General features: G+C 40.8%; 1 protein-coding gene across 9 annotated transcripts in view; it reads left to right on the forward strand.

Moving 5' to 3' along the window:
- Nucleotides 1-1,117: 1,117 nt before the first annotated feature.
- Nucleotides 1,118-17,928, forward strand: part of ARFGEF1 (ARF guanine nucleotide exchange factor 1) — a 127,709-nt gene continuing 110,898 nt past the window's right edge. For 7 of the 9 annotated variants that reach the window (XR_014057302.1, XM_081503147.1, XM_081503141.1 and 4 more), the window contains exon 1: nucleotides 1,118-1,738. Coding sequence is in view for 5 of the 9 variants with exons in the window: in XM_081503141.1 (XP_081359267.1) it covers nucleotides 1,615-1,738 (124 nt within the window). In the remaining 4 variants the exon portion in view is untranslated. Of the gene's footprint in view, nucleotides 1,769-17,928 lie in introns of all 9 variants that reach the window. The other 2 variants (XM_081503148.1, XM_081503149.1) reach the window with 2 other exon arrangements.

Raw genomic sequence — 17,928 nt, forward strand, 5'->3', positions numbered from 1 at the left:
AATCCCAAGGACAGAGCAGCCTGGCGGTCTGCTAGCAGTCCATAGGGTCCCACAGAGTTGGACACGACTGAAGCGACTAAGCAGCAGCAGCACAGTCAAGGGAATCGAATGGATCAGAACAGTGAGAGACACATTCTAATAATTTGAGATCTAGTATTGATAGAACCACACAGTAGCTTTGAACTTGGAAAGATGTGCACCTAGATCACCATGTAAACGAATGCTTCCCATTTAATGGTTTTCCTTGTTATTTTCTGCTCTGAATGAAAACACGACGGAAATCTGAATAATTCTTTGGTATCAAAGTAGGCACACGGTCACCTGTGTGTCTGCGGTAATGTTTGTACTTAAAAGCTTTTCCATTCTGAAACTGGTTTTCATGTTCTCGACCAAACCTTAGTATTAAAGATACAGAAAACAAAAAGCTCTAAAGGACCTCATTAATCAGAAGCATTCATCTGTTCCTTAACTTTAGTCTCAATTCAGGAGAAATCTCAAACCTCGAGTTTCCCGATTTATCCTACAGAGATGAAAAAGTGAAACATTCGTGCACCCTCGGCAGATCGGTTGTACTCTTCCCAAGAGAGAATCCTGAGATAGTCGGGGACACGGTGTTGGATCTAGCAGTTTCGAGCAGCTGGTAATTAAATTTAAGAGTCTAGAGCGGCAGGTGGAAACAATGCCGCCGAGCACCGGGCACGCGGCAGGTGGCACGAATGCGGTCAAGCTCGGGCCCTAAGAGTGTTTCCGTGAGTCCCGGGGCGGAAGGGGCTTCGCGCGCGTGCGCCCACCTACGGGGTGTCTGAAAAGTCGGCGAAGCGCCCGCAGCAGAGCCCGGAGCCGCGTCCGCTCGGCGGCTTCGGCGGCGCCGGGGTCATCGGAGCCCGAAGCGCCCGGCGCGGCGCCGCAGGACGCCCGCCACGCCCCGCGCCGCCCTGCAGGCGAACGCGGGAGGCGGCGAGGCCCCGCCAGGCCGCCGTAGCGCTGCGGCTCGAGCCTCTCCTCCCGCGCCGCCCTCCGCCCCCTGCCTCCCGGCGCCGCGGCAGCTCTGGGCAGCCAACGCCGCCGCCGCCGCTTCCTCCTCTGCAGCCGTTCGGCCGCTGCGTGACGCGTCGTTTCCTCCCAACATGGCGGCCGGGGCAGGTCGGCGGTGATGGAGGCCAGTCCGCGGCCGCGGCGGGTGCTCGTCCCCACAGGAGCCAGGGCAGCCCAGCTCTCGCCGGGCGTCTGATCCGCCGCCTCGGTCCTCGGTCCCCCCGCCTGACGGCCGCCGGGCTGGGCTCCCTCGCCGTCTCCCGGGCGGAGGGGCGAGTGAGGGGGAAGGTGGTGGTGGTGGTGGCCGGGAAGCGACCCCCAGGCCGGGAGAAGCGGAGGTCCCACGGGCGCGGCCCTTTGCGGGACGGCTACGACCTGCGCGCCCCTCGCCCGCCCCGCAGCCGGCCCAGCTCCCCCGCCCCTTCCTGATCCCGCCGCTGCCCTCCACGCCTCCTCCTCTCCCACACCGCCACCCCCTCTCCTTTCTCTCGGCTCTTCCTCTCCCTCGTCGTCGTCCTCCTCCCCTCCAGCCGCTGGGATCCGCGGGTCGGACGAGCCGCCGCCTCCTTCTCTGCGTCCATGTATGAGGGGAAGAAGACGAAGAACATGTTCCTGACCCGGGCACTGGAGAAGATTTTGGCCGACAAGGAAGTGAAGAAGGCGCATCACTCCCAGCTGCGCAAAGCGTGCGAGGTGGCGTTAGGTGAGCGGGGAGGAGGCCTGAGGGATGGGGGTGGGGAGGGTGCAGGGCGGGGGAGGGAGGCCGGCGCTGGAGGTGGGGTCGCCGGGGGCGAGGGGCTCGCCCCTGGGCCGGCGCCACCGACCTCCGGGAGGCCAGGCGAAGCTCTGGGGCTGCGTGGCAGGAGTTGACAGTAACTCGGCTCGATGCGGGGCAGGGGCAGGGTGGAGGAGGAATGGCAGTGAGCCGGGCCCGGGGAACGCGGCCGGACTGGGGGGTGGCGGGGGTCGCCTGGGGAATCTGCGAAGGTTTGGTTGGTGGACCGTGCGGTGCGGCCGGGGCATCACTCTTTGTGAAGAGTCAGGAGAGGAGCTGCTGTTTATTCGCTGGGAAAATTGAGGTGGAGTTGACTTGTCAAGATGGGGCGTGGGAAGGATTCCGTCTCGTAATTTCAAATAACTTTTCGTTTGGCGTGGTACTTTGGGAAGAGAGGCTGAAGTTGTTCCCTTGTTGACAGTGTCGAGAAGGGGTTTGCGAGAGGTGCAGCCTGTGCTGACATCTCTCCGCCTCCGCCACGGGAAAAACAGAGAGTAATGTTGTATCCGACTGGGCTGACCTGGAAGAACAAGACCTGAGGTTAAGGGGTGGGGGTGGCGAGATAAAAGCGGGGAAGGAAAGGACCTTTAGATAAGCTGGCTTTAGTGACAAGGAAGGGAGGCTTTGAAACGGGGGAAATGAACAAGACAATGACACCCACCAGCCACATGTCTGGACCGTGACAGCTGCTCGCAAGCTTGAATTGTGATTTACAGTTCAGACGAGAGAGATCTAGTGTCGGGAAGCCCATAGCAGGGTAAATGCAAACAATACCTACAGCGAGGACTGGCAGATGAGGAATTGTTAAGGGGACCACTGATGGATCTTTTGCATTCATCAGGAATGAAATCCTTTTAAGGAACGACCAGGACGTTAAACGCAAAGATGAATTTCTAATGCTTGGCTTTAGTTCATAGCGCTGGAAACAGACTAGATTAAGTTGAGGAGAAAAGGAAGCGTGTTAAGTGGGCTTGGAAAAAAGCATTCTTAAAAGGGGCAAAAATCCAGGATAACTTGGATGTATGCTAAAGGGTCAAGATAGCTCAAAAGCAACTTTGCATTTAATTATTAAAATAAAAAGGCTTTTTAACTTACTGTAATAAGCTGTTTTTTTACCTCCTTTTTGGATCCTTTAAAGTGATGTGAGAAGTATTATTGAAGAAATTTTCATGAATTTTTTTTGAATTTTATGTATAATGAATTAAAAAAATTTTTTAACCCTTCATGGATCAGAAGTTCACCTTTTGTTATTCTTGTAGCTAGCAAAAGACTCCAGGTTTGTGAGAGGATGTTGTACAGTGGTAAAAATTGAATTTATAGCTGGGTCTTGAAAGAAATAATTAACTTGAGGCAGGATGAGGGAAGGAGTGATTTGGGGAATTTTTTAAAAAAATTGTTATGTGTAGGTTTTTGAATAACTTATAGGTTAAAGAAGTTAAGAGTTCAAACTAAAGTTTTAGTTTTTGAGGTCAGATTTTCTGTGTTAAAATATACCTTTCATATACTGAATTATAAGTATTAGAGTATAAGATTAAGGAAATGGAGTGTTACATGTGTGTATACATATATATATGTATTTTCCCTCTCCAAAATGCTAATATAAGTATCTGTTCTAAACAGAATGCTTGCTGGAAGGAGAATCTGAGATCCTTGCTTTAAATTGCAGTTCTGTTACATTGCATCATAATCTCTGGGCCTCAGTTTCTTCTCTGTATAGTTAGGATATTGAACATAATGGTTGTAAGGTTAGGTCCCCTCTAATGTGCCACGAATGTGAACACAACTGTTTTGTTAACTTGTACATTGAGAGTGTTCCTGTCACTCTTTATTGGCATCTTTAGAGGCTATAATGGCTTGGGCCTTGCTGTTTCAAGAGGGAGGAACTACTTGCTTGTGTCTGCCTTGGCTCTACAAAAATTATTCTGAAATAATCTTTTGCCAGTTTTTACTTGTTTGTCCACATAGTTAGCAGAAGCTTATGAGCAATGTCCTAGAGTACTTTCTTTACTTGAGACATATAGGGCTTTTTCCTTTTATTTCATAGTTACATTTAGTCTCCTACAAAATCTCATTGAGCAATCTCATGGTAATTAATCCCTGATGACCTTTGTTTCTTCCCTTTTAGTCATCCATCTACATTACCGCCCAAACATAATTTAATAGGGATGACACTTTTTATCTTTGCAGAAAGTATAATGTCCTGTAGTAGATCGTATCCCCAAATATATTCCTGGAAGCTGTCATAGACCTCCCTTTTCCACTTCACTATTGAGACCTGGGTCAGGCCACCTTTGGTTTCTTGATAATCTGTATGGCTAGCAAGCTGGATGGGAAAGTAAACTGGAATGGCCTGGTTTGGTCATTCCTTATCTCTGGGTTGTGAGTAGGTAGGAGTTGGCGGGTAGTGGTAGAGAGGTGGGTGGTGGTCTAACTCTTCTAAATAGACTTTGTAAATGACCCACCTAAATACACCTGCCTGCATTTATTCTGTGCCCCCCCCCCCCATTTTTACTGAGCACCTACCATGTAGACTTCCCTGGTGGCTCAGAGGTTAAAGCGTCTGCCTCCAATGCAGGAGACCTGGGTTCGATCCCTGGGTCGGGAAGATCCCCTGGAGAAGGAAATGGCAAACCACTCCAGTGTTCTTGCCTGGAGAATCCCATGGACGGAGGAGCCTGGCAGGCTACAGTCCACGGGGTCGCAAAGAGTCGGACACGACTGAGCGACTTTCCTTTCCTTTCCTTTACCATGTAGCTGAAGGGAACAAGAAAATACATTTGATCCTTTTGTGTTTTAAAATCATTTTTAGTGGTGTGCGAGTAGATTTCAGAGCACTGGTGTTCAAAATTCAGTTACCTTTTAACAAGATGACCTATAATAAATTGATTTTCTGTAAGTTATACTCAACGAAATTACAGTTCATCTCATGTTCTTAAGAATACTGTATTTTTTTCTTTTTTCTTTGGTCACAATATAGCTTTTAGGAAACCTTACCTAGCTAAGGGGAGATTTTACTTTATTAAAACAAAACCCAATCTCAAAAACACCACACAAAGGAGCTTTTATTTTCTTGTAAAGAAAAATAATGAAATCTTTAAAGCAGATTATTGGAAACTTTTGTAAGATTATCTTACATTTCAGACTTTATTTTGAAGTAAAGTGGTTAAAAAAAAAAAAAAGAAAAAACCCCTTCCCACCTTGACTTTATTTTGAAGTAAAGTGGTTAAAAAAAAAGAGAGAAAAAGAAACAAAACTCCTCCCACCTTCGTTGTTACCATTGGTGTGAAGCCCACAGGCCCAGGAACAGCTCCAGGTTGCCCTCTCTTGGTACCTGCCCCTCACCAGCTTTCTGCAGCACCCACTGAACTCTGCAGAGTCAGGGCCTCCAGGCTGCCCTAGCTTAGCTTGATCCATTCCTGCTCTCTAGAATCCGGAATTAAAAATAGTCTGGCCATCTGCTGGCAGATGAGACAACAGCTGAACTATTTTTAGTTTTAAAGAATTTAGGATTGTTGAGGGATTGGGCTTGAAGGTAGCATTGTTTGTCTTACAGGGAGGGGAGGGTGCAGTTGGGCTGTATTCCAGCCAGGCCTCTAAGTTTCAAGAGTTTCTTTGATGTTAGGGCTGTGACTAGTTCAGCTTTTGCCTCTAACGTCGAATATCTGTGAAGATATCCTGCACATGTTAGGATGAGTGAGTTCAAGGTTGGAAGCTGGCGCTGATAGAGAATAGAAGTGAAAGAGGTGACCAGAAGAAGGTTTTAGAGGCAAGGGAGGCCTGCAGAGGCAGCATTAAGGTTGGGTTCCCTGCAGAGATACTGGGGAATGATGGAGAAAAAGAAGGATTGCTAGGAAAGTAATTTTTGCATTATACAGGGTGTGAATTTGTGTTCATCATGTTCTAAAGTGATCCTACTGATTTTTTTTTTTTTTATGAGTTTGTTATCTAAGCTTATAGTCTTCTCCAGAAATGTGGATATCAATATCGTATTTAGGCTAAAAACTTACAGAACTTGCTTCATTCTGCACCTCCAGTCTCGCCCTTGTTTTGGTTAGTGGCGTTCTAAAAAAGAAGTATGAGTCGGCAGGGGCGGGATTATTTGAGTGCATTTGACCTCAGTTTTATGCTACTTCTGGTAATTTTATTAATTTTTGTCACTTTTGACTATTTACCAGATAATGACTTTGTCTCAAATAATACCCTGCAGACAGTGAATTATCTTAATTATAATTTAAATCCATTAGCAAGTCTCTTTTTAAACCTTCCTTGATATCTAAAATAAAAGGTGTTTTCAGTAAGTCAGGCTGCCAGGATTTTTGAGGTAGCTAGGAAAGAAGGGCGTGATGAATGAAGTGACTGAAAGAGTATATTAGGTTTGAGTGGAAAAAAATAAGTTTGGGTTACAGTGTATATTGGAGAAGGCAATGGCAACCCACTCCAGTACTCTTGCCTGGAAAATCCCATGGACAGAGGAGCCTGGTAGGCTGCAGTCCACGGGGTTGCGAAGAGTCGGACACAACTGAGCGACTTCATTTTCACTTTTCCCTTTCATGCATTGGAGAAGGAAATGGCAACCCACTCCAGTGTTCTTGCCTGGAGAATCCCAGGGACGGGGGAACCTGGTGGGCTGCCGTCTATGGGGTCGCACAGAGTCGGACACAACTGGAGCGACTTAGCAGCAGCAGCAACAGTGTATATACTCTTTCCATTGTGGAGATTTATACTGCACATTAACATAGTTAAGATTCTGAAGAGTCCTCAATGAAAAAAAACCTGCTCAGTTTTGCTTAATGAAGTTTTCCCTAAATTTGACCCTTTTCAATATCTGTTAACACCCCTCAGAAACGTTGTTCCTTGAAATTTACTTTGGGACACTGTTCAAGGGAAAAACAGACAAATGCAGATAGAATGCCCCTAACTACTGAGGGAACCATTCTTGTGTTTTTGGAAAGCAGAAGTTTTGTTGATAGTATGTGAAGAAGAAGGTCAGAAATGAGGTGTAGTTGGACAGAGTGGTATCAGGATCAGAGGGCCGTTTGCTTTCTAGCTCTTTCTTTCCTATCCTGTCTAATGGCAAGCAACTGCTCGTCTCCGATGTTAGTGTTTAACTTGTACAGAAACTTCTGTCGGTAATTATTTTTTCAAACCAGAATAAAAATATTGTGAATGGGAAATTATTTGGGGGAATATTTGTCATAATATTCGTTACAAATTGGATGAGGGAATATCTGAAAAGGGAAAATGCATGAACAAATTATTGTTGCCATTTCAAGTATATTCTTCATTCAGATAATTGGTTGATCTAGTATGGGCCAGGTAGTGTTTCAGCACTGGGCATAGAGCAGTGAGCCAAATATGCTTTCTTGGAACGTATTTTCTAGTTGAGGCTGAGAGTAAAAAACTAATGTTTTGTATTGTCAAATTGATAATTGTTATTATCTGAGGAAATAGTTCAGAAAGGTAAAGGGAGGATGACCAGGAGGGCAAGTGTAGGTAGGGCTGTCAGGAAAGGCCTTTTCAGAAGGTGACATTTCAGCAGAGAAGTGACAGAGAGATCCAGTTTTTCAAATACCTGGGTGACACAAGCAGAGGGAACAGCAGTGCGGGTATTGTGCTTGGTACCTTCCAGGATGAAAGGAAGCTTGTGTGGCTAGAGATTGAGAGGAGGGAAGAGGAGAAGAGAACAACTTTGGATTTTATTACATCTGTGCTGTAAGTCCCTGGAGAGTTTTACAGGCGGTGACAAAGCAGGTTTACACGTTAAAAGGCTCACTTTGACCAGAGGTGATAGTGATTTAGGCTGATGGTGGTGGAGGGAATGAGAATTGGTTGCATTTGAAATATGTATTTTTTTCCCGTGGGGTGCACGGTGCCACGTTAAGAGCCTCAGTTTTTTTTGTCGTTGTTTTAATATTTATTGATTTGACTGGTTCGGGTTTTAGTTGCAGCACATGGGATCTTCCTGGACCAGAGATCAAACCCGTCTGCATTGGTAGGTGGATTCTTATCCACTGTCACCAGGGAAGTCCTGGAATATACTTTAGAGTTGACAGGATTTGCTGATGGGTTGGTTGTGTGACAACAAACAGAGCCAGAGCTTCCAAGCTTTTGGAGAAGGCGTTCACTATGATGGGGAACTCCAGGAGAGAAAACATATTAGTAAAACATTTTATCCAACTCTTTATGTGTATTTTAGAATTTTTTAATGATAGAATTTCCTGCTGATGTAATAGGATGTTTTCTACTGAGAAAAGGGCACACTTAAAATGATAGAACATACTCTAGTGAGAAGGCACAAAACAATTTCAGATTTGAGTTGTCAGTTTTTTCTCTGAGGTTTTTTCCTAAGAGCGCGCATTTCACATTGTTTCAATTACAGTAAACAATTGATCGGGGCCCTTTTCAGGGATAGGAACTGGGCAGATGTAATCAGTTAAGGATCTTGAGATGAAGTCGTCTTCGATTTAAGGGTAGGTCCTAAATCCAGTGACTGGTGCCCTATGTAGAGGGAGAAACACAGACACACACAGAGGAAGAGAGGCATGTGGAAATGGAGGCAGGCAGAGATCAAGGTTATGTTGCTGGAAGCCAAGAGATGCCAGGTGTCACCAGGTTGAGACGAGGCAAGGAAGGATTCTTCCCGGAGCCTTCAGTGGTGGAATGGCTCTGCTAACACCTTGAGTTTAGACTACTGGCCTCCAGAACTGAGAGAAAACGAATTTCTAATATTTTAAGCCAAGTTTGTGGTAGTTTGTTGAGTCAGCCCTAGGAAACTAATAACAGTTGTCTTTATCCTAACTTCAGATCCACTTTGATTTATTTGAGCTTCTCTTTTTAGAGTGCAAGGTGTCCTTGAACAACATGGGGGTTAGGGCACCCACCCTCCAAGCAGTTGAAAATCCAAGTATAATTTTACAGTTGGCCCTCCCTGTCCATGACTCCACATCCTTGGATTCAGCCAGCCTTGGATCATGTAGTGTTTATTAAAGAAAATCTGCATATAAGTTCAGAAGATCAAACATGTTTAAATCAAATACTGTCTTTGGTTTCTGTTTCATAAGTTTAGAAAGGGATTGTTCTCAGACTTTAATGTTCATGAGTCTTAAGAAACCTCTTTTTTTAAAAAAAGAGTCCTGGGCCCAAGTGTTTAATTAAAAGTTTTATGTTCTACTTTTGATAAGAATTCACTAATCAGCTGTTTAATAACACTCATCTGTCCATACCTTGCTAAGAAATTAATCAGTAAAAATGCAAGCAAACAAAGTAGTATCATGAAAACCAAGCACTGTTTTCATAGGAGAGTCCTTGTGCCTTTACTCAGTTTACTTTTAATTACATGTAAGTCCAATAAATTTGGCAGTTTACTTTTTTTAAAAAACAAATCCTTTTTTTTCAAACCATTTTCAAAAGTAAAACTAGGAAAAAAAATCACCCATCACAATGGAGGTAACTTGTTACCTTTATAAAAAGTTTTATTGAAGTCACAATTTACAGTCTATAAAATATGCCCATTTAAAATATAATTTTTACTAAATTTCATTGAAGTGTGCACCCATCACCATAATCCAGTTTTATAACATTTCCATCACCCCAGTAAGGGCCCTCGTGCCCATTTACAGTCAATCCCATTTTGCAGACATCCACTAATCCATGTCTTTGCCTTTTCTGGACATTTCATAAATCTGTGTGCTATACATATGTGGTCTTTTGTGCCTGACTTCACTCAGCATAATGTTTTTGAGGTTCATTCTTGTTGTAGCATATATCAGTATTTTTTTTATTATTGCTGAATAGTATTCCATAATGTGAATGTGCCTTATTTTTTTGCTTGTCTTTGCACAGTTGATGGGCATTTGGGTTGGACCTACAATGCTGCTATGAGTATTCAAGTGTAAATCTTTATGCAGGTCTAATTTTTTATTTCTGATAAATACCTAGAAGTGGAATTGCTGGGTCATATGATAACTTTGTTTAACTTTTAAGGAAACTAAGTTGTTTTCCAAAGTGACTTGTATCATTTGGGTTTCTCATACAGCCTTGCCAGTCAATATTTTTATTTTCTCTTTTTTATTTTAGCCATCCTAGACAATATGAAGTTATTTCATTGAAACAGTGTTAGCTTTTTGAGGCATTTTTTTCCTTTGACTTTGTACACATATACATGAACAGATAAATTCTTCCAAAAGTTGAGCTATTTAACTTGAGGCAATAATAGGAGGAAAAGAAATAGGTAACGTTTATTGAATGTTTACTGAGTCCAAGTTCTTTGCCAATTAAGTACTTCATTAGCTATATCTCAGTTAGTTGTCAGAACAATCCTATGTGCTCTGGTACTATTATTTGCATTTTGCAAATGAAGAAACTGAGGTTTAGAGCTGTGTTTAGTACAGTTGGAATGTGTGTGCGTTTTGGCTTAATGTGGCCATCCTGAACTGCACCTTAAGTCACAAAACTGTTTACAAGTAACAAATTACAAGGTGAGATAAGAGAGCAATCACAGAAAGAAAGGCATGTTAAGAAAAGATAAAGAACAAAATACATAAAAGACAGAGAAACAGTCAACCAACAGCAACATAAGAAAATATTGCTCTGTACGTTTCAGTGAATCTTGAGGGTGTTTATTTACTGTGTCCTCATAATGGCACCCCCTGAGTCCATCATAGCAAAAAATCATTTTATTCTATGTTCTACCTGGGAAGTCAGGTAGATTCTTGTGCATTTTTCTGTGTCTTTTGAAGATTTTTACCAAATTTTTAAAGTATTTTAATAAGGTGTCATTTATTTAAATGTTTTTGACTCTGGCAGTATTTACATATAAAATTTGCTTCACAGATTTTTCTTTTATTAATCCCTGCAAAATTCTTTTGAGCGTTTTGTTATGTAGGCAGAATTATCTGAACATTAAGATGGAGCTCACTGGTTTATTAGTGGTCACTTACGGTTCTCGTTCTTTAGGCAAAGTTACCATAAATATAGTTGTGCTGGGTATAACTGTACATACAGCACAGTATGAGGAAAATAAGTCAAGGTATTCATCCTCTTTAGATTATTGGTTTTGATCCATTTTTACTGTAAACATTCTTTTTCATTGTTTCTTTGCACTTTTTTTGTTCTAAAAGTAGGAATTAAAGACATAAAAACTGCCCTTTTATAGTTAGGATAAGCATAATTTTGTTTTCTATAAATTTTATTAATTTTTTTCATACTTTTTTCCTTGATATTTATTAGGGTATAATGAGTTATATATTTAATAAGTTCATTCACCTTGTCTCAGAATTGATAATCAGGTATTGAAAAGCAATTACTAAGTTAGAAAAGCATTTTATCACATCTTATTCCAGTATTTCTGTTTAGTGCTTAAAATTGTAACAAATATGATTGACTAGTCCTCATTGCCCCTTAACTTTTTTATGATGTTTGATTTTCTTTCCCAAATAATTTTAGCATTTTCTTTATTCTTTAATGTTTTCTTTATATTCTCTTAGCGACTTATTAACATAATGCTTAATTAGCATTTCTTAGGAGAAGGCAATGGCACCCCACTCCAGTACTCTTGCCTGGAGAATCCCATGGACGGAGGAGCCTGGTAGGCTGCAGTCCATGGGGTCGCTAAGAGTCGGACACGACTGAGCGACTTCACTTTCATTTTTCCCTTTTATACACTGGAGAAGGAAATGGCAACCCACTCCAGTATTCTTGCCTGGAGAATCCCAGGGACGGGGGAGCCTGGTGGGCTACTGTCTATGGGGTCGCACAGAGTCGGACACGACTGAAGCGACTTAGCAGCATTTCTTACCTTATTCTTGTGTATCAGATAAAAAGTGTTATTACACTTGGGAATAAGTTGGTTATTTTGTTTCATCTATTTTATTGGGTCCTCTTGCTTTTATTCTCTGAGTATTAATTCTTACATAATTGAGAATGTATTTAATTCAGTGGTAAGCAAAAGCTTAACTGTAATTTCTAATGTGCTTGTTTGTATATTTAGAAATGGAGATGGAACACATGCATCGTCTAGTATTAGGTTGGTGCAAACGTTATTGCGTTTTTGCATTGTTGAAGTTTGCCATTTGATATTGGAATACATTCTTAAATAAATGTGGTTATGTTATCATTTTAATGCACGTTTCTCACTGTATGTATTTTGCTAATGACTTATTACTTGGTGCTTATCCTATATTTATTTTAAACTATGGAAATGATGCTAGACAAAAAGCAAATTCAAGCGATTTTCTTACTTGAGTTCAAAATGGGTAGTAAAGCAGTGGAGACAACTCAAAACATGAACAGTGCATTGGCCCAGTAACTGTTGACAAATATACAGTGCAGTGGTGGTTCAAGATGTTTTGCAAAGGAGATGAGAGCCTTGAAGATGAGGAGCACAATGCCTGGCCATCAGAAGTTGACAATGACCAATTGAGAGCCATCATCAAAGCTGATCCTCTTACGACTACATGAGAAGTTGCCAAAGAACTCAAGGTTGCCCATTCTACAGTTGTTTGGCATTTGAAGAAAACTGAAAAAGTGAAAAAGCTCGATGAGTGGGTACCTCATTAGCTGACTGCAAGTTAAAAAAATCATCACTTTGAAGTATTGTCTTCTCTTATCCTACGCAACAACAATAAACCGTTTCTCAATCCGATTGTGACGTTCAGTGAAAAGTGGATTTTATATGACAACCGGCGACAACTGCTTGGTCTGAGAAGACACTCCAAAGCACTTCCCAAAGCCAAACTTGCACCAAAAAAAAAAAAAATCATGGTCACTGTTTAGTGGTCTGCTGCTCGTCTGATCCACTGCAACTTTCTGAATCCTGGCGAAACCATTACATCTGAGAAGCATGCTCAGCAAATAGATGAGCTGCACCAAAAACTGCAATGACTGCAGCTGGCATTGATCAGCAGAATGGGCCCAATTCTTCTCCACGACAGTGCCCTACCGAACGTTGCACAACCAGTGCTTCAAAAGTTGAATGAATTGGGCTGTGAAGTTTTGCCTCATCTGCCATATTCACCTGACCTCTTGCCAACTGACTACCACTTCTTCAAGCATCTCAACAACTTTTTGCAGAGAAAATGCTTCCACAAACAGCAGGATGCAGGAAAGGCTTTCCAAGAGTTCGTCAAATCCTGAAGCACAGATTTTCATGCTACTGGAATAAACTTATTTTTCATTGGCAAAAATGTGTTGATTGTAATTGTTCCTATTTTGATTGATAAAGATGTGTTTGAGCCTAGTTATAATGAGTTATAATGATTTAAAATTCATGGTCTGAAACCACAATTACTTTTGTACCAACCTAATAATAGAACAGAAATAAGATGTAATATGTTTGATACCAGTTAATAATTAAGTTAGCACTTGTTAATAATTAAGCTTTTAAAGCATATGCCAATTCCAAAATGGGTATTTTTAAAATTTTATTTTCCCACAATGGGTATTTTATAATGATTAGAGAACAGAAGTTTTAAAGTAAATACTGTGTCTGCAGATTATTTTGCCAGAAGAGACATGGACACAAGATAAACTTACATTGTCAGAATGTACTTTTTCCCTAAATGCAGTGATGAATCTGTGTGTTTGGATATGAAGTGAAAAAGTATTTTATTCTCTGTTCCCATCTCAGCTCTCATTTTTATGGCTATTGGGGAAATCTTGAATGGCAGATTAGAAAGAAAGGTATTTTTGTTAGTAATGTGTAGCAACACACACACATGCTTGCTTGGCATGAATACTGGAGTGGGTTGCCACTTCCTGCTCCAGGGGATCTTCCCAACCCAGGGATCAGCCCTGCGTCTCTTGCATCCCCAGCATTGGCAGGCAGATCTTTAACACTGTACCTGCTGCCTGGGAAGCCCCAGTGTGCAGCATATGCTTCCTTACAAAGTCAATGAACATGCCAGAGCCAAAGCTTTTTTATGTAGTCATATCTTCATTGAGTTGTTTTTCTTTTGAAACAGTCAAAGCAAGGATTTTTCTTTTCAGTTTTTTAAACTTGTACATTTCAAAAAGCACACTTGATTAGGTGATCAATATGCTGCAATCTGGTTCCTTATAATAAAGTTTGGCATTCAAATCTTAACCCTTATAATTCTTTTTGGTTGTTTTTTCTTGTTTTGAATGAAAAATGTCTTTAGGAAAGATTAGTCTTTTTCTGTTTTATTACTAAGTTAAAATTATATTCATGAATATTTCCTGAACAGTTTAGGCTTTTATGTCAAATTGAATATCTTTTTTTAATGCTGCTACACTTGGTTTCTATTAATTTGGTCTTATTGAAGTTTTTAATTTTTAACATTTCTTATAGTCATTGTTAATAATTTGGCTTTCCAGAAGATGGATTAAAAAAACAAAAATCTTTGAGTTTGGAAATTAAATGTCAAGAATGTTTGCTTTTCCTTAGTTTTTCCATTTAAAAAAAATAATTTTTATCCTAAACTTTTCATTAAAAAAAAAAAATCACAGTATTTCAGTTCAATTTTTGGGAACCATTCCTTTTACGTTCATTTCCTACCTACTTTTCTTTTCTCCTTCTCAAACTTTCAGAGGCTCTTATCAGCATTGATGTATGAAAACATTCTTGATTCATAAAGACATATTTTAAAGCAGTTGAAACAATTTAAAGATAATCAGTGGGTAATCTGACATCTGGTTAGCAAACTTTGATGTGACCTTCCAAATGACCACTAACTTGTAGAAATGGAGGAAAATTTACTATGTTGTAGAAAACCATATCGATAGTAGTCTTGCTAGACCCAGGAGGAACGAGCGAAACTAAAAGAATGAGAGAAACGAGCCACTGGTGTGGAGGACAAAAACCACAACTATTCCACATGAATAATTCTTTTTCCGAAACACAAAACAAGAAAGTTAAAAATTGGAATTTACAAAAAGAACAATAATCAAAGACATAATAAAGAAAACTTCTTCACCAAGAAACACCTATGTATGAAAACTGCCGTATCCCAGGAAGAAGAAAACTCAACGTAAAGAGACTCTTACAAGTTTCAGTCTAGCAGTATTATTTAAAATTAAAGAGAAAAAAAATACCCTATGAATTTCTAGGCAGAGATAATAAGCTTTCAAAGAAGCAATTGTAAGTGTTTAGTTAAGATTCCAAGTTTCACTGTAGGTAAACCTAAATAATAGAAGTGTGCTGAAAATGATAGAATAGCAGCTAGATGGGAATAACAGACCACCTGACCTGTCTCTTGAGAAACCTGTATGCAGGTCAGGGAGCAACAGTTAGAACTGGACATGGAACAACAGACTGGTTCCAAATAGGAAAAGGAGTACGTCAAGGCTGTATATTGTCACCCTGCTTATTTAACTTATATGCAGAGTACATCATGAGAAACACTGGGCTGGAAGAAGCACAAGCTGGAATCAAGATTGCTGGGAGAAATATCAATAACCTCAGATATGCAAATGACACCACCCTTATGGCAGAAAGTGAAGAGGAGCTAAAAAGCCTCTTGATGAAAGTGAGAGAGGAGAGTGAAAAAGTTGGCTTAAAGCTCAACATTCAGAAAACTAAAATCATGGCATCCGGTCCCATCACTTCATGGGAAATAGATGAGGAAACAGTGGAAACAGACTTTATTTTTTGGGGCTCCAAAATCACTGCAGATAGTGACTGCAGCCATGAAATTAAAAGACGCTTATTCCTTGGAAGGAAAGTTACTACCAATCTAGATAGTATATTAAAAAGCAGAGACATTACTTTGCCACCAAAGGCCCGTCTAGTCAAGGCTATGGTTTTTCCAGTAGTCATGTATGGATGTGAGAGTTGGACGGTGAAGAAAGCTGAGTGCTGAAGAATTGATACTTTTGAACTGTGGTGTTGGAGAAGACTCTTGAGAGTCCCTTGGACTGCAAGAAGATCCAACTAGTCCATCCTAAAGGAGATCAGTCCTGGGTGTTCATTGGAAGGACTGATGTTGAAGTTGAAAGTCCCGTACTTTAGCCACCTCATGCGAAGAGTTGACTCATTGGAAAAGACCCTGATGCTGGGAAGGATTGGGGGCAGGAGGAGAAGGGGACGACAGAGGATGAGATGGCTGGATGGCATCGCCGACTCGATGGACATGTGTTTGGGTGGACTCAGGGAGTTGGTGATGGACAGGGAGGCCTGGCATGCTGCAATCCATGGGGTCACAAAGAGTTGGACACGACTGAGTGACTGAACTAATAAATTCAGATACAGTTTTACATGTTTTTTTTTAATCGGTCTTACTCCACCTCTTTATTTTCCCTGTTGCTTTTTTCCTCTCCTCCTATCTCCTTCATCTCCACTCCTCTCATTCCTTTTATCTTAAATTCTACTTCTAAAGAATTGTTAGAAAATAATGATGCATGTTGTGAAGATAGATGTACAAATTTATTCATCTTGTGATTTTAACATTTTTTTCTTGAACTGTTTTATTTGCAATCTTGTGTTGATTTCTGTAGAGCAAAGTGAATCAGTTATACATGTATCTACTTTTTAAGATTCTTTTCCTATATAGGTCATTATAGAATATTGAGTAGAGTTCTCTATGCTCTACAGTAGTAGATATAATAGTGTGTATATGTCAATCCCAATTTATCCCTCTCCTTTCCTCCTTCCCCCACTGTAATCATAAATTTGTTTTCTATATCTGTGACTCATTTCTTTTTTGTAAATAGGTTCATTTGTACCATTCTTTTAGATTCCACATGTAAAAGTGATGTCATATGATACTTGTTTTTCTCTGACTGACTTCACTCAGTATGACAATCTCTAAGTCCATCCATGTTGCTGAAAATGGCATTATTTCATTCTTTTTTAATGGCTAAGTAATATTCCACTGTGTATATGTACCACATCTTTTTTATCTGTTCCTCTCTTGATGGACATTTAAGTTGCTTCCATGTCTTCACTATTGTAAATAGTGCTGCCATGAACACTGGGGTGCATATATCTTTTTGAATTATGATTTTCTCTGAATATGTGCCCTGGAGTGGGATGGCTGTATCATATCATAAGCTCTATTTAGTTTTTTAAGGAACCTCCATACTGTTCTTCATAGTGGCTGTACAAATTTACATTCCCACCAATGTAGGAGGGTTCCCTTTTTTGATGATGACCATTCTGACCGGTGTGAAGTGATAACCTTGTTCTAGTTTTGATTTGCATTTGTCTGATAATTAGTGATGTTGAGCATCTTTTAATGTGCTTTTTGGCTGTCTCTATGTTGTCTTTGGAGAAATGTCTATTTAGATCTTACAACCATGTTTTGATTGGGTTTTTTTTTTTAAATGAGCTGTTTATATATTTTGGAGATCAAAGCCTTGTCCATCTCTTCATTTGTGATATTGATTGTCTTTTGTTTATGGTTTCCTTTGCTGTGCAAAAGCTTTTAAATTTAACTAGGTCCTATTTGTTTTTATTTAAACATTATTCTAGGAGGTGGATCAGAAAAGATCTTACTGCAATTTATGTCAAAGAGTGTTTTGCCTATGTTTTCCTCGAAGAATTGTATAGTATCCAGCTTTACAGATAGGTCTTTAATCCATTTTGAGTTTATTTTTGTATATGCTGTTAGGGAGTATTCGAATTTCATTCTTTTACATGTAGCTGTCCAGTTTTCCCAGCACCACTTATTGAAGAGACTGTCTTTTCTCCATTGTATATTCTTGCCTGCTTTGTCACAGATTAGGTGGCCACAGGTGGATGGGTTATTTCTGGAGTTTCAGTCTTGTTCCATTGATCTATATTTCTGTTTTTGTGCCAGTATCATATTGTTTTGATTACTTTAGTAGTATAGCTATGGTTTTTCCAGTGGTCATGTATGGATGGATGTGAGAGTTGGACTATAAAGAAAGCTGAGCACCGAAGAATTGATGCTTTTGAACTGTGGTGTTGGAGAAGACTCTTGAGAGTCCATTGGACTGCAAGGAGATCCAACCAGTCCATCCTAAAGGAGATCAGTCCTGGCTGTTCATTGGAAGGACTGATGTTGAAGCTGAGACTCCAATACTTTGGCCACCTGATGCGAAGAGCTAACTCATTCGAAAAGGCCCTGATGCTGGGAAAGATTGAGGGCAGGAGGAGAAGGGGACGACAAAGGATGAGATGGTTGGATGGCATCACCGAC

Source organism: Giraffa tippelskirchi, chromosome 6 (assembly GCF_054371585.1).
Source record: "Giraffa tippelskirchi isolate mGirTip1 chromosome 6, T2T-mGirTip1v1.2.pri, whole genome shotgun sequence".
In the NCBI taxonomy this organism is placed as follows: domain Eukaryota; kingdom Metazoa; phylum Chordata; class Mammalia; order Artiodactyla; family Giraffidae; genus Giraffa; species Giraffa tippelskirchi.